This window comes from Aplysia californica, unplaced genomic scaffold (assembly GCF_000002075.1).
Source record: "Aplysia californica isolate F4 #8 unplaced genomic scaffold, AplCal3.0 scaffold01323, whole genome shotgun sequence".
Lineage (NCBI taxonomy): Eukaryota > Metazoa > Mollusca > Gastropoda > Aplysiida > Aplysiidae > Aplysia > Aplysia californica.
The window spans coordinates 27,766-45,508 of NW_004798593.1; the positions used below are offsets into that span (position 1 = coordinate 27,766).

Genomic DNA, 17,743 nt, shown 5'->3' on the forward strand with positions numbered 1-17,743 from the left:
ATCTTTCGCTCCTCCCAATTTTACCACAAGGCAATGGATCGGATTAACCTTTTCCAGACCGTAGCACCTAACTTTGTGGCTCTAATAGGCCCCTATGCCTTACAGAAAAAACTGTATGCCCAAGAATCAAACCTGGGGGTAATTGAATGGTTTGGAAGAGTTTAGATTAACCAATCCAAAGGGGGAAAAGAGATTAATATTATGTCAGTTCATGGGAAGGAAAATAATTATGTTTTGTACTGATTATGTTCTGAAAGCTTCTTTCTTAACATACAAGCTCAGTTGCTGTAACTTTAGGCATAAGAGAAGTCAAAACTGTCCTTTGTGTCTCAGTTTCAATCTACCAAACAATTTATTTTAAAAATACACATGTAATCCCCCCCCCCCTTTTCAAGCTTCAACGATACCTTTAATCTGACGTTCCGATTATCAGTAGTTAGCTCTAGTTCGATTCCCCTTGTTTTCCCTTGCCTAATGTAACCATCATGGTGGATTGTAGTACGAGAAATGTTCTCAATTATTCCATGTTTGTCTAGCTGTCCAGTGTTTTCTTGGATGATTTGAAAGTGTTTTTGTGATCGAAGTCATGACAGCATTTCCCTATGTTTCCTCTTCGGAGAGAAGATGGAGAAACAAATTTACACCAACCCCAATTGGACTTTTCGAGAGAGAAGTTCGTGGGACAAACGTTAGTGCCTTGAAGGAAAGATTGATCGGACACAGGATTGCACACTCACAGAGTCTATTCAAGCGTGATCTGCTTGGTCACTTTGGATGTGTGAACGCTATTGAGTTTTCCAACGATGGGGAGTTTATTGCATCAGGTCAGAAGACTTTTTTCAAAGGCTGATCAGTGATGTTAAGGGACCGTACGCCCCAATAGCGCTTGGCGCTAGGGGAGGCGCTAGAGGGAACCGTACGCCCCCATAGTGTTTGGCGCTAGGGGACCGTACGTCCCCATAGTGTTTGGCGCTAGGGGACCGTACGTCCTACCTGCGTTAAGGCGTGGTGTTACGGGACCGTACGTAGATATGCATGCATCAGGACTTTGCAAAAATACTGGAGGAAAACTGCCAGTTTAACGAAGCTCCTGACGTAACGAGAATCATGTTTAAAATATCTGAATACGACTGTGAAGTATCCAGTGGCCATGGGTGAACCAAATCTTGAAATTTGCTCACATCTGCACCCACGTTGTTGTTATGTGTCAATAAAAGAAATCAAAGAGAAGGAGGGAGAGAGAGAGAGAGAGAGAGAGAGAGCGAAAAGAGAGAGAGAGAGAGTGTGTGTGTGTGAGTGTGAAAAACAGACAGAAAGGAAGTGAGAAAGAAATAAAAAAAGAAAGTAAGAAGGAGCGGGAGAGAGAGAGGGAGACAAAGTGTGTGTGTGTCTCTGTGTGCGTGTGTTAGAGAGAGAGATGGGGGGGGGGGGGGGGGGTTCGTGAGAGGAAGAGAGAGATGAACAAATTTACACAAAGGGAGTGTTTTGGACAAAAATGAGTAGGATAATAATGTGGGATCCATAGTGTGTGTGCTCAGGCGCATTCTGAGGGCAGACGTGAGTACAATTTTAAGCTTGCGACCGAAAATAATAGAAGCCCCATTTAATGACGCTCGTAAACGCCGGAAATTTACTCACTTTTGCATGAAAAAGAGAACACGCCTGAGCATGCACTCAGTCTTGATAGCGCACAAGACGCAAGATCAACTCACATTCAGTGACAATAACAATAACATGAAAAGAAAGAAAAAAGAAGACAGCTTGGAAAAGGTAGATGAATTTAAAAGCAAAGCAAATTATTGAAGAGACTTGACAGAACGTCGGGTTGTGAACTAAGCACAGACGAATGAAAGTTTATTTGCAAGCGCATTACTGTAACGTATAATATTATACGCCTGTCCATAAAATAGTAAAACAACATTAGTATAGCTGGACTACTTTTGCACCTAAGTGTCATGTAACTGTAGTGTAATTCGTGGTGCAACTTTTCCTCAAATATCTCTTTAACGGAGAATCAATCTCACCGATACTTTGCACAGCAGTTTGTATAAAAAATATCTTAACTGAGTCATATTTTTCCACAACAATTGAGGCTCGATCAAAAAAATGTTCTTCATAAATTATATATATAAAATACTAGGCCTATAAATTTCCATCATGCGAAAAATGTGATTGTTCATGATATAATATAGCACTTCCCGCTTCTCGCACACATTTTGCATACACGCATAGATATGGCCTACGTCATAGCTCGCCAATGACACTTTTTGGCAAAACTTCATACAAAAATGTTTTTATAATGAACACATTCTTTTTACGCTAAAGGTTTCCTAAACATACGTTCAATAAGCATGCTTGTTATATTGTGATTGGTAAAAAATGACAGACTTGCTTTTAAAAGCGATATTGCCTGAGCTGTAAAATTTTTAAAATTTGTAGAAACAATCGACTGGTATTTTTTATTAGTACTTATTAAGGAATTTTCTAGAATACAGTGTGCAGGAGTTAGAAAAAATGTTCACCTGTTAAGACAAATTGATATAACACTGTGCTGTTGTTATCGATCCAGAGTTGTTGTAAAGGTTGGAGAATCTATGTTCGATAGGTAAGGAGATATTACACGATAAGTTGCGCCGTGCATTTTTGACCGTACTCTAGGCGTTAGTTGGTATACTATGAATTTAATTTGTACTCTTAACTCATATTTCACGCAAGGCGTTAGATGATAAATGATCTCTTCTCAATCTAATAGCATAATTATACCCTGCCTACCCCATCGTTCGCCCCCCACATTCCCTTCGCCAACTCTTTCCACCTCTCTCTCTCTCTCTCTCTCTCTCTCTCTCTCTCTCTCTCTCTCTCTCTCTCTCACACACACACTCACGCACACACTCTCTAGATTTCTACCGGGTCTGGGCGCTGAAACTTCCCGAAATCACAAAAGAGTTCCCCTACCGGGTCTGTATACTTCGTGACTTTGTTCCCGGTTACCGGGTCTGTAGACACTTTGTTCTTTTATTTACACATAACAACAACGTGGGTGCAGACGTGTGAGCAAATTTCAAATTCTGGTTCACCCACGACCACTGGATATACTTCACAATCGTTTTCAGACATTTTAAACATTCTCCTTACCTCAGGAGCTTTGTTAATCTGGTCGTTTTCCTCCAGTATTTTTGTTAAGTTCCAGATGCATGCATATCTATGTATGGTCCCGTAACACCACACTTTATCGCAGGTAGGACGTACGGCGCCAAACACTATTGGGACGTACGTACGGTCCCTTAACAAAATAGTCTTTTTCAAATATATTCGGTAGTCTTTCACTTTCTAATTTCAGTTGCTCTGTTTATTTTGTTGACGATACTGACGATAGAGTTGATCTAGATCCAGACTCTAGAGATATCTAGATCTAGATTAATCTAGATTTCTAGATCTAGATTCTAGACAAGATTATCAAGATCTAAATCCAGGATGACTACTTTGTATCCAAATGTGACTTACCTTACATCTAAACAAGCCATCTCATACAGATCTCACTGTGATTATTCTCACCCGCGGTGAGGAGAAACTGGATATTATTCTCACCCGGGGTGAGAATAGTGGCAGCCTACTATTCTCACCCGGTTTTTTCGTTTTGGGCATCATAGGAATAGGACCCCTGTCACTGAGCGCTCCAGGCGACAAAACTCGCCTCCCTCTCTCACTCCGCTGAGCGCGCGAGGCGACTACAATCGCCAACGGGCGGGCCAGCTCTTGAGCGCGGGAGGCGACTATTGTCGATTTGGGGGAAAACAAGGAGATTTAAAAAAGTAATTTGATCAAATAGCGTCACCTTTTGTTGCTACAGTATTAGTGTAGGTAGCGTCAATTGCCACCGAGTGACGTGGCAATTGACAAAAATTTACTTTTTGTCAATTGCCACCGAGTGAAGCGGTGTCAAGTCTGAAAACAATACTATCTTTAGCATTATACATATAATGTGTGTCTAATGGTTCAATTTGTTCTCAACTAATTTCATTGGACGAGCTTCTAGTCTAGAGCTACGGTACCAGCTTGGCGTGTTTTCAATGAGACGTAGGCCTAGATCTAGGCTAGCCTTAGCCTACACTTTGGTGTAGAACCAACACAGGCAATTCTAGAAGTAGAAGGTCACAAACGCACACAAACTCAAGCAGAAATTCACGTTATATCGGGGAACATAAATCGGGGAACGGGGGTCAGGAAAAGACTCACACACACACACACACACACACTCACACACACACACACACACACACACACACACACACACACACTCACACACACACACACACACACACTCACACACACACTCACACACACACTCACACACACACACACACACACACACACACACACACACACACTCACACTCACACACACACACACACTCACACACACACACACACACACTCACACACACACACACATACACTCACAGAGGGACAGAGAGGCGAACGCACAACACCGAGCACTCGAGCACATTAAGCTAGATCTACCCACCAACGCAAAAGAGCTCCAATTTACTCGGTGGCAATTGACAGAAAGTCAATTTTTGTAAATTGCCACCGCCTCACTAGGTGGCTATTGACACTACCATTAATTTATTCGTTCTGTAATGGAAAATTTTACTCTTGAATGGTTTAACCAATCAAAATTTTAGAAAAAAAATGGTCAAGGCACTGCGTTCCTTAAAAATAATGGTGGGTTCTGCTAGGGATAACAGTTCAGTATGTTTTTTTTTGTGTTGTAAACAAATGCCAATTGTAACATTACAGTGACAAACTACATGTATATTTAACATTATATATTTCATTAAACAGCTTTCAGTTAACGGAGTGCTGATAAATTGGCCCACTGGGGCATATAAAATTTCCCGAAGAACATTTATTTTCCGAAGTGACTATTTCTCGGCACGTTTGGAGAAATAGTGCCGATCTTTATTTCTCCGAATGGTTTCCGGCTTTCGGTCTCGGGATTTCTTGCCTATTTGTGTGAGTTCAGCGCCAACTTTCATTCTGCCATTCCGCGAGGTCTGGGAAGGAGCAAATTTTTGGGTCTAGATCTAGATCTATTTCAATTTTCAAGAGCTAGTCTAGAGATTTTTAGATGAGTGTAAAAACGTGAAAAAGAAAGGTTTCACAACAGAAAGAAATCAAAATGAGAACAGCCCATAAACAACCACAAACATTAACAAATAAGGTCGTGTGTCCACCTGTCTGAAGAAGATTGGCTGTTTTAACCCTAAATGTGCGTAATAAAAAAAAAAAAGTACATATGTAAATTAATCACACACAAGGGGCCTGCCAGTGTCAGTACATGTAATCGGTTTTGGTGGAACTCTCTAACATAACACATTTAAATCTATATATTTAGAGTCTAATGAAGGTAGGAACATCAAATTAAATGACGTTACACTATACTATAGATACAACATTCCCCCCCCCCCCCCTTTTTCCCCAGCAAAAAAAAATTAATAGAAAAACAACTCACCAGAACAATAAGAAGACAAAAAAATGACACACCAACAAAATAAAACAGCACAAAGAGGGAAAAATAAAAGAGGAACAGAAATACAAATGGTATGTAACTGTAACGTATTCAACAAATCAACGTGGTGACAACAAGTGAGAAAGAGACGTAGTGAAGCTAAGTGAACTTTCTTTCAAAAGTAAAAAGTTTCCGTTTCTTTTTTTTAAATAGTTTTTAAAATTGGACTTTTATTCCCTGGTTCGGGGACCAAGAAAATGCCCAAAAATGGAGCCACGGTTGATTGGTTGCCACCGTGACAAACGCAGATGCTAGTTCTATGTGTCGTTATCAATAACCCTCCTCTAGATCTAGACTAGATCTAGACAGCACACGAGTGAACACAACACATTAAGTTTAACTTAATTAAGAGCAGCACCCTTCATAGGCAACACGTCTATATCTGTAGTGAAAAACTGTTTGGAACTGTAGCATTTCTTTATATAAATATTTACTGAGGACATTTTTTGGACGGATTGAACCATATTGTACACGAACAATCTTTGGTAGGCCTATAAAATATAATTATAGATCTCTATCGGAAATTTGCGGGAAAGGGTGTGATTTCAGAGTGTTCGGAGAAATAGTGCCCAGCTTTATTTTCCCGAACGTTCGGAGAAATAGTGCCGGCCTCTATTCTATTATTTGCCCACAAAATTGCGAGTTATCTCCCCTGTGTTTGGTTCCCCCCCCCCCTACCCAATCCGGCTGGTTCGACAACAAAATTGCGAGTTATCTCCCCTGTGTTTGGTTCCCCCCCCCAAATCCGGCTGGTTCGACAACAAAATTGTGAGTGATCTCCCCTGTGTTTGGTTCCCCCCCCCCAAATCCGGCTGGTTCGACAACAAAATTGTGAGTGATCTCCCCTGTTTTACCTGCGCGCGCTTTCCACTTGTCCTGCCTTTGTTAACCTAGCCTATTCTATTCCTTTTTCTCTTTTCACATTCACAACCATCAGCTCATTCATCAAGCCCGTCTGCACCAATTTTTCTTTCCCCATTAGGACATTATAATAATCATCGCACCCTCATTACCTCCAATCATGACACTAAATGTTGGGGACACCTTTCAGTCATTCCAATGTTGGGGACACCTTTCAGTCATTCACGGAATGTGAGAATGCACTGGCTTTGTTCTTTTATCATTCTTTTTTTTTCACATCTCTTGGAAAATGGCCTACCGTGTCTTTTGAAAATTTGCCGCGAATTGTTCGAGCTCAAATAAACTTTGAAAATTTATGACTTTGTTATTTATTCTTAATTGATATTGTTGAAATACAGTTTGTCCTTCGTGTTTTTAAAAGTTCTGTTTGAAAATCTTAATTGTATTCTCTAAGTCAAGACAAAAAATCACTTTTAGGTATGCCTACCGTAGACCTACTTTAAACAAGTGTCAGGGCACAGATAGAAAACATGTATTTTATTCTCCCGTGAATACATTTTAGCAAGAGGAGTACAATCCTTAAAACACTTGGTTCGAACCGTAAAAGTATTGTAGTTGAATGTATGCTATTGTATTGTGGCGTCAGAAGATAAGATATGTCAGATATATACAGAAAAATGAAATCAAAGTAATAGTAATGAGGCCTACTAGAATGAATTAATAAAAATTAAGAGAGCATAACATGAGCATGAGTATAACATGAGTTAGTAAGAGGATGACAAGGAAGAAATATAAGAATTTAATAAGCTATTTTTATAATAACATGCTATTATTTATTACTCACATTATAATACTCTCTTTTTCTTACTAGTTACTAGTGTATGGATTATAAAATACAATCTATAATCAAACACTGTATATATTATGTATCTGAATGAAATTGAAATCCACAAATAATAAAAATGAAAATATAACAGCAAAATCCTAATTAAATATCAGAAAAATTATTTTATACTTCTCTAAGGCTTTTAAACAAGTGTCAGTTAATATATATTATATTTTACACCAGTGACATGACATTTTAAGTTTTCAGTTAGAATGAAAGTAAGTCAATTTCTACTATAATATTAAGGAAGTATAGAATGACTCCCAAACCAACAAGATCCCAAAAGATAAGAAAAACTCACTTGTCTTATATAAAGGATACAGAATGCTATAGGAATAGCCCGTATTTCTTATTTCTTAATAATCTTAATAATCAAAAACCTATTAAAGCTAGAGAAAGAACGAAAAGTCCTCTCATCTTCAAAAATAGCTCAACAAATTAGTCCATCAATCACATATTTTAAATTGAGAATGTATCTATATTTTTCCAATCTAATGCTAAAAGTAAAAAGATGAACAAGAGAAACTAAGAAGTTACACATCTTCATCTTGTTATCCAACACAGTATACATAGAGTAAACAAAGAAATAACTCAATTATACCGTAATATTTTGTTTGACGAAAGAAGCAAGCCCGCATCCAGAGAATCTAAATGAAATACTGTTCGCAGACGATCAAAGTCTACTGCATAACAATAACACTGAACTGCAGGAACACGCTGACAAACAATCAAGTCTGTAGAAATGTGTGCGGAATGGAATACCTCAGGAAAACCTTAACAAAAAGGGACAAAGTGAGAAAAAATAAAAGAGAACAAGTTGGGACAACATCATGTATGAAATACATTGAAAAACAACGCATTAAATGCCCATGTTGGTCAATAAGCCCCTACTTATTTGCCCCTGTGGGCCTATAAGCCCTAGCTTATTTGCCCCTGTGGGCCAATAAGAGCAGCCTTCAGTTAAGGCTATTATTTTTTTAAAACATACTACTCTGGCAAGTGAATTCCTTTCTGAATTTATATTTCCACTTGTCTAGGGTTTCTATGAAGATATTCGTGCATACTCTCAACTCAAGATTTAAAAGAATGAAACAATAACAATCGCCGCAGGAGCCTAGAACGGCCACTCTCTTACAATTCACAAATTATTTTTTCTATCTTCGTTCTCAACACCCAGGTAGACCTAAAAAAAATCCATTGCATTCTCGATCTCAGACAGAGTGAGAATAATATTCATTTTATTCTCACCCGGGGTTGAGAATACCAATATAATATTATTCTCACCCCGGGCGAGAATAAAAATGGATTATTTTCTCGCGGGTGAGAATAAAATATTTTATTTTCACCTCGGGTGAGAATAACGACAGCCGATACAGATACTTGAGACTTGAGGTGATCTTGTAGTTCCGTTCGTTAAAGTCCACCACCCATTTGTTTACATCCAGAGAAGAAATCCGGAAGTCTTGATTATCAAATAGGCAACACAAAAAGAACAGGGATGCTACCTGACTAAAACATCAAACTAATTATATTATGGTAAAATTCAGGGGGGCATGAACCCCCTGGACCCCTGACACCCCCCCCCCTCCCCCCTTCCATATAAATTTAGGTCAGGGGGGGCAAGTTGACTCTTGGGGCCCAAACCGGCGATTAAGAATTGGGGGTGGGAACTGCCGAAAAGGGCCATTCTTTGCCTAAATTTTGACTTTCTCCTCAACGATTCCCTGGCAATTCAGGGTCTCTGGCGTTCAGCTTTGGACTTTAAGGAACAAAACTACCAAATGGCCCTACTTGACACCTTAGTTAGTGTAGTAGGCCTCCCACTTTGTCGGTCATGGTGGCAGCACCATGGCAGCCTGCTGACTCGGATTATTTTTTTTGCAACTTGCAGAACTGTTCGGTTGGGTTGTCTGTGATTGTGCAGCACCCTTCTTCCGCCCAGATTGGTTCTGATGCTGTACACTGCGTAGTAAACTGAGAGTGAGGAAGAAGAAGAGTAAGAGTAGGCCTACTTACGAAAGCAGGTTCAAACAAAGTTCAACGACGCACTGCAAATGATTGACTGTTTCGATGCGGATCGTTTTTTTTAAAGAAAGTTAAAGTATTGTAAGCACAAGAAATTTTATTTCAAGAGATTGGACTCAATAGGACGCTGAGCTACAAATGGAGTAGATGTACGAGGGCTGTCCCACGGAAAACGCGAATTTGGCTGTAAAAAATTTGAAAACTAAATAATATCACATTTTGTAAACTCACACTTGTAAAACAATCATTTAATTTACTAGGAATTTCCCGATTGAGCACCATGAGTATCGCACAAACCAAACGAACATAGCAGTTCTCCAAAGATGGCTACCCCCTTGGAAAATTGGTCAAGGGTAGAAGTGGGGTCTGTCTGTCATTCGGTTTCTGACCGCGAAAGGTCTCAAACCTATAGAAATACACACTGAAATAAAGTCAGTTTACGGGGAGAAAGTAATGGTAAAGTCACAGGTATATGAGTGGTGTAGTAAGTTCAAAGCCAGGCATAAGGATGTCTATGACAAAGTTCTCCCAGGACCTTGTTTTTCTGCCAAGACTGAGGACAACAAGAGTCGCGTTAACGAACTTGAACTCATTTAAACAGACCGGCGCCTAAAAAATCGCGAAATTTCCGAGTTGCTAAACATTTCAAAGTTGACTGTCCAGGGGATAGTGTTTGATGAGCTGCACTATCGAAAGGTCCAGACGTGTGCTGCAGCCGGATTTGACACTATACGGGGAAAGGATTCCCGTCCAGGACCAAGCTCGTTTCCTCAGCGTCATTTTTGACAAAAAACTCAAATTCATACCACACATCAAAGACCTTCGTGTGAGGTGCCAGAAAGCGTTAAACGCTTTGAAAATTCTATCAAATCCGGAGTGGGGCGGGGACTCAAAACACCTTCTCCACTTGTACATCTCCCTTGTCCGGTCCAGGCTTGACTACGGCTGTCAAGTCTACGGATCGGCAAAACCACACGTCTTAAAAATACAAAACCAAGGACTCCGCCTCGCTCTGGGGGCTTTCCGCACTTCTCCGGTGGAGAGCCTCCAGGCCGAGGCCAACATACCACCACTCTCACTCAGACGCACACAACTCTCACTACAATACGCAGTTAAACAGAGCTCAACACCGGAAAATCCAGCGCACAACAGCATTTTTCAAACAAATCCAGAAACCAGAAACAAATTCCAAAACAACGAAAAACTCATCAAACCTCTCGGCCTCAGAATCCTTGAGGACCTCAAAAACTTACACTTTTCCAAACAAGACATCCAACAAATTCTTTTTCCCGACCTCCCTCCGTGGCACCTCACCAAGGCAAAAGTAGATTTACAGCTGACCACACACAACAAAGAAAACACAAACACCAAAACTTTTCAAGCAGAATACAAAAAACTAATAGATAAATACCCCGGTGCGGAGCTCATCTTCACGGATGGCTCCAAAAAAGACAATGAAGTGGGCGCCGCAGCCCTATCTCCCAACAATACACACCAGAGGAGACTCCATCCTGAAGCCTCCATTTTCACTGCGGAGGCCACTGCCATTGACATGGCACTGGACTCTGTAGAAAATTCTCCTAACAAATCTTTCCTTATCCTTTCTGACTCTCTGTCTTGCATCACCTCACTCACAAACTACACACTCCTACACCCAAAAATAGTTAGGCTACAACAGAAAATCCATACACTATCCGAAACAGGAAAAAACATCATGTTCGCATGGATACCCAGCCATGTGGGCATCCGAGGAAACGAGCAGGTAGACGACCTGGCGAAGAAAGCTTCATCCCTTCTGCTGGGATCAACGACAAACACTCTCCCACAGACTGACTTTAGAAATAAAGTCAAAAAGTACACCTCCAGTCTGTGGGAGAGCCACTGGGAAAACCAGAAAAATAATAAATTATATGAAATTAAACCCAAACTAGAACAGCGAAATCCTTCGGATCTCTCCAGAAGAGATGAAGTCATTTTTACTCGATTGCGCATCGGACACACGGCCCTGACCCACAAATACCTCCTACAGGGAGATGAGAAGCCGTTCTGTGTCGGATGCGACACAGATTTTACCATTAGACACATTTTAACAGAATGTCTAGACTTTAGAGAGATCCGAAGGAAATATTATAAATGCAAGAAATTGCAGGATATTTTTTCCGTCGTTGTTCCCAGCAGAATTTAAAATTTTATAAAGGCCATTGGCCTTTATGGCGAGTTGTAGAGTGAATTTGATATTATTAAAAATTTTAATTGTTACTTAAAAGTTGTTTTAGATCACAAATGTATTTACACCGAATTTGAATATTTTAACTTTTTAGCATTTTAAAGTAAATTAGTTAGCCAGTCGTGAAGTGAACTTTCGCAAAGGTGAACAACTTGTGTTTCGCGCGCTCATATGACCTTAGCAGTTGCGAGCGCCGTAAAACCTTATACTATACATACATACATCGAAAGGTCTCATCTCGATGGGTCCTAAAAGAGCTGACAGCTGACCACATGACGCAACGTGTTGAAGTGTCCCAGACTTTGTTGAATCGTTGTCGGCAAGCTGTCACGGGAGTCATGAACGCATCTAGAGACCTCCAACAATACGATGAAGCATTCGTGAGAAGCATTGTTACATTATGACAGGGGATGAGACTTGGATACACCACATATATAAATGAGACTCGGATACACCACACATAGAACCTCTGAAACAAAGAGGGGTTCAATGGTTTGGAAGCACACGTCTTCACCTCCCCTGAAAAAGTTTCAAGTTCAGCCATCGGTGAAGAAACTCATCGCGACGGTTTTCTGGGATGGTAAGGGTGTTCTGCTTCTTGACATTCTGGAACCAGGACAAACTGTCAATGCTAACAGATACTGCCAGACTCTTGATAAGCTGAGGGAGGTTGTACGCCGAAAAAGACGAGGTCGGTTTTCCAGCGGGGTCATTTTGCTGCATGATAACGCAACACCCCACACTGCAAACGCTACGAAAGACTGGATCCAAAGGTTTGGCTGGGAAGTTCTGCCACACTCCACTCACAGTCCTGACTTGGCCTCGTCAGATTATCACCTTATTGGACCAATGAAACGTCATATTTCTGGACAGCGATTCACTGACGACGAAGACCTCGTGGAAGCCGTGAAAGATTGGTTGAAATCCCTTGACGAAAAATTCTTCAAGGAGGGTGTATCTTCTCCCTGATCCAGCGATGGGAAAATGCGTCCAGCGGCATGGTGATTACATTGAGAAATAAAGCACATGTTGAGGTATGATGTGTTTCATTTTTATCTTTAATAGGACGAAGATTGTTGCTTTTATGGAACTTTTCTAGTTTTCCGCGGGACAGCCCTGGTAATTCGAGACTGCAAGGTTTGTAAATGAATTCTGTGAGGTGTAAAAGCAGTAGACTTGGGGGAACCACTGGGAACAACTCAAACAGACGCTTGGAAACTGCCAGTGCAAACTGCTGCGCGAAATGATCACTATTTTTTAAATCACGATCAGATGACAGGACGTGCATCCCCCTTGCGAGGTCACTCAAGATGGCTGTTACTATAAATATAGACCAATGGCGTTTAGTCGTCGTTCTCTAGCTCTCCGCTTGTGCTACACTTCATGTTGGTCTGGCAGATCTGGATTTGGTGACGGGAGAAGATGCTGGTGGCGTACTTGGCCTTGCAGTTGCAGACAACTTTTACTCTTTAACACTTTGTAGTCACACAGCCAGCAGTACAAAATAGCCCGTGTGGTCACCCAGCCAGGAGGAGAGTAGCTGCAACGGACTTCTCGGACCTGGTGCAGAACTGTACCAAGTGACCAGCACGGAAAATTTTCACTGGCACATGATTATTTTATTGCGGCAAGTGACCGCAAAGTGTTAATTTCTTGACTTCTTATATTGCTTTGTGATTTGTCAATGCAGTTGTCCTTGGCTGTGCAAGCACCACACAATGTGCAACAGTCACAGTGGTCGATATGACGGATGTCTGCCGTGTTCCTGTGCCGCTATCTGTTATACTGTAGGCCTAGTGATGACCTCTGCTATCTGTTATACTGTAGGCCTAGTGATGACCTCTGCTATCTGTACTGTTGGCCTAGTGATGACCTCTGCTATCTGTTATACTGTAGGCCTAGTGATGACCTCTGGAATTGTGTTATAGCCTTTAAACTATATATATATATAATGACAGAATTAGGCCTACCCACTACACTGGGCTAATGACCAGAATGTATTCTCAGAATGTAATGAGATTTTACCAAATTAAGAAGAATAGCTGCATTTGAAGTTTTTTCCAGCAGAATATCCAGAGTAAACTGGGAAGTAAAAAAGACGAACAATCCACACAAGACAAACCCTGCTTGACAATAAAATGTAGAAAAATACAATAGTTTGATCATATTTAAAACAACACCAGACCATTATGAAAGGGGTGCTTGAAGGAAAGATGTGGGACAGGAGAGCCATGGGTAGACAAAGAGTGACGTTGATCTGATACAACATTGAAACATGGACTGGACTGGGTAGAATGTGCAACAGCAGCTTGCAGCCATGAAGGACGGAGGCTTATTAAAAACGTCTGTAAAAAACAATTCACGTCTTGTTGGTAGCAGTAAGTAATACAATGCTGTGTTGCTGACCCAGAGCCTGATTAGATGGACTGTTGCAATAAGGGTCAAAGGAATGCATAGATGAAAGTATGTCAAAATTTCAGTTGGGCTACAGATTCTATGACGTAGCAACCAAAATTTGAAGTTCTCGTAAATGACTTGAAACTAAGACATAGAGTTGTAGTGCTATTCAGGTTGAAGAGTTTTATGGAAAAAAATGATGCTACTTAGTTTAAAGCCCTTCAAATGGTATAAGGGGTTTAATTTCAGGTATTGTGTAAGTTATGGTGAACATTGTCACAAAAAATGTGACAGTATAGGAAATACACAAAGATCCATAAAATATATACAATTGGTGGTTGAAACAAGACACAAGGACATAGAATGTTCTGTTGAGCAGCAGTTCAGATTTTGGCCAATGTTAATGAAATGAGAGTACCATGACCGTTTTATTTACATTGTTTAAGTTACTGAACACCAAGCTCACTGCAGAACACCAACAAGTTTTCTTACAGTCATTATATAGAGTGATGAAACAGAAGAAAGTACTTCAGACAATAGACTTTATAGACTACACTTCAATGAAAGGAATCATGACTGCTCACAGGAATCTAACCATGTGGCTCGATTTCAAACACAAGTCGTATCAAGTTTTGCACCACTATTGTGTTTTACGGTGCACCACTATTGCGTGTGTTACAGTGCACCACTAATGTGTGTGTTACGGTGCACCACTATTGCGTGTGTTACGGTGCACCACTATTGCGTGTGTTACGGTGCACCACTATTGCGTGTGTTACAGAACACCAAAATGACTAGGAACGAAAAAGAACTCTCAACTAATCTTTTGACCTCGATACAAATGAGAAAAAGTTTATATAATAATTATGATCAAACCTTTAAAACTAACTTCTATTGAACATCGATTAAAAAACAACAACCCCAAAATGCAATCCATGTGTAGTTTAGTAAGATGGATGGAAACAATTTACTTTTGTGTGAAGAAAGGTCACAGATTGTGGCCAGTTTTTTGGTGCTGCAAGAGTGATTTGTACTCGAAGACTTTTGGTTTTGATATTCTGTCAGGGATGTGAATGTAATGCCTGACAAAACACGTCATTTCTTGTGTCCACATTACGAGGCGTTCCTGAAGTCGCTATGTCATTTCTTGTGTCCACATGACGAGGCGTTCCTGAAGTCGCTATGTCACTTCTTGTGTCCACATGACGAGGCGTTCCTGAAGTCGCTATGTCACTTCTTGTTTCCACTTCATCATAATGTGAATGTAATGTTGTACTTGTCATTTCTTGTTAGACATTACGAGGTGGGTGGTTAGCGGGTGCTCTGGCGTGGCTTGCTCCTTCTTTTCTATCAAACATCTCTATCGTCTTTATCACCTCTCCTTTTTTGTTTGTTACTACCTTGTAACACCTCTAATCTTCGAAACTTATGTGACCTTATTGTGTTGCAAGTGCCGTAAAACCCTTATGGAAAAAAAGCATTACTGTGTGAACAATCTCTGAAGTGTTTTCTTTGTTGTGTGTTCTAAGGTGGAGATGACCGCCGGCTGCTGCTGTGGAACATCGGGCGAGTGATGTACGATGACAAAGCTCCTGACGTGATTCACACGCAGCACATCAGCAACATCAACTCCTGCTGCTTTGACCTGACCAACAAGAAGATTGCTACTGGAGGTGAAGGGGAGATAATCCATCATGTTTTCATGTCTCAGGTTGTGCCCTAAATTAAGTGGCTGATTGGCACTTTACGCATGCTGTTGGTAGTAGCTCCTTGCAACTCTCAGTATTCTGCACATCTAGAAAACTTCGACTTGACTTCTGTTCATCATCATGATAGCTTTCTCCTTTGGAAGATAATAATCATTTTTACCAAGAAACAAAGTATGGGAAGCGGAAGGTCCATCTGAAGAACAACTGCAGGATATTTATTGGAGATGAGTACATTTTGTCTTGCAAGAGAAAACAAATGTTCACATTTGTCTGATACAAAGATCCACAGGGTGACAGACTGCTAATCAAATGTATACATGAATTATATTTTTGGCCATCTTTATTCTCATCCCAGGTGAGAATAACAGCATGTGGGTGGGAACAAATAATAATTATGTAAAAACATTTTTCCCCTCTCCAGTAAAAAAAAAAGGCTCACTACCGATGCTACTGATCACAGCATATGGGACCAGCCGCCGACCGGACCATTCGCTGTATACACACTTAACGAGGGCAGGCCCCTCTCTCTCTGCCTGCACACAATAACATTTGATTAATTATGGTTCAAGCAACAGAGAGCGTTTACAAACGTAACAAGACACAAGCAGGAAACAATAAATTATGCTCTTGCTCGACGGTAGAAGGGTTGTAAATTATTCAGACCAAAATATGTGCGAGGGCATTAAATCGTGTGAAAAACTAGTTTAATAATTAAACAATCCAAGCTCTTGTCTTTTCTTTATTCTTTCTTTTTCTTTTTTTATTGCCTCTTCTTTCCCTTCTCTTTGAACATTTGGAGTTTGGAGCCAAAAAAGAGCCAGAGAGCCGAATGAAATTCTCCGGGTCAGACATGATCTGGTATCTCTAGGATCTTTTCCGGTAAAACGAGGGGGTGAGAATAGTGAGACATGGGTTATTCTCCTCTGGGGTCAGAATAACCACTGTAGCTATTGTTTATCTGTTACCTGTGAAGACTGAGAATAACCACTGTAGTTATTGTTTATCTGTTCCCTGTGAAGACTGAGAATAACCACTGTAGTTATTGTTTATCTGTTCCCTGTGAAGACTGAGAATAACCACTGTAGTTATTGTTTATCTGTTCCCTGTGAAGACTGAGAATAACCACTGTAGCTATTGTTTATCTGTTCCCTGGGAAGACTGAGAATAACCACTGTAGTTATTGTTTATCTGTTCCCTGTGAAGACTGAGAATAACCACTGTAGCTATTGTTTATCTGTTCCCTGTGAAGACTGAGACAAGTTTGAGCCTATTTTGAGACAAATTTGAGCCTATTTCGTTTGTGTTTTCACTCTCTGAAATGGTATGAAATATTTTATGTCCCCAGGAAATGATGGTCAAGTCATTGTTCATGATTTTGCCAGGTAAGTTGTCAGAGCAGTTGTTGTAATTGTAGCTGTGAGAGTAGTTGTGTTCATTTCATTTAACATTTTGCTGCCTAAGGACAGTGTTAATCGTAATGATTCCAAAGTAAAATTCACCAATTTTGATTCCATTCCATGCCCAAATAAACGTATTATTTGCGCTGTTATACCGCCATCCGCCAACTAACTTCAAATGATAAACATGGATCTAGTCTTGCAAATGAAAGCATGTTCTTGCACAACCTATACATCGACATGACTGAAACATGACGACAACTTTCACTTTTTGACTTACATTTGCAAGTTGTTTGAAAGTATGGGGGATATAGGAGATGAGGAATGTGACACTATCGAAGACTTGGGCTCTGAATATGCCACGAGTGAGCCAGAATCAGTGAGACAACGAGTCCACTGACACCGACACTGACACTGACACTGCTGTCCCGGCTAAGGAGTTAACTGAGAATCTGTGCCGACAGTGAGAAAATTGGGGTTCATTAGATATATCAGCAATCTTTTTTGTTGTTGAAGTTTGACACTCCCTGCCCCATAAACATTATCTGGGTCATTTGAGGCGGGGAGCTTGTTAAACCCTGCTTGTCAGAGACAGCTGTGCTGAAAAGTGGAGATTTTTTATGTAATCTCTTGTCTATGTCTTTTGTATATAAACTAGTTAGAGTTGACC

The 17,743-nt window shown here is 40.5% G+C and overlaps 1 protein-coding gene across 1 annotated transcript in view; it reads left to right on the forward strand.

Moving 5' to 3' along the window:
- Positions 1-271: 271 nt before the first annotated feature.
- The window catches only part of LOC101848635 (DDB1- and CUL4-associated factor 5), a gene marked incomplete at its 3' end in the record, with an annotated part of 28,147 nt that continues 10,675 nt past the window's right edge, over positions 272-17,743 (forward strand). Inside the window, 3 exon segments of the mRNA XM_013090529.2 lie at positions 272-824; positions 15,497-15,640; positions 17,022-17,058. Coding sequence (XP_012945983.1) covers positions 587-824; positions 15,497-15,640; positions 17,022-17,058 — 419 coding nt within the window.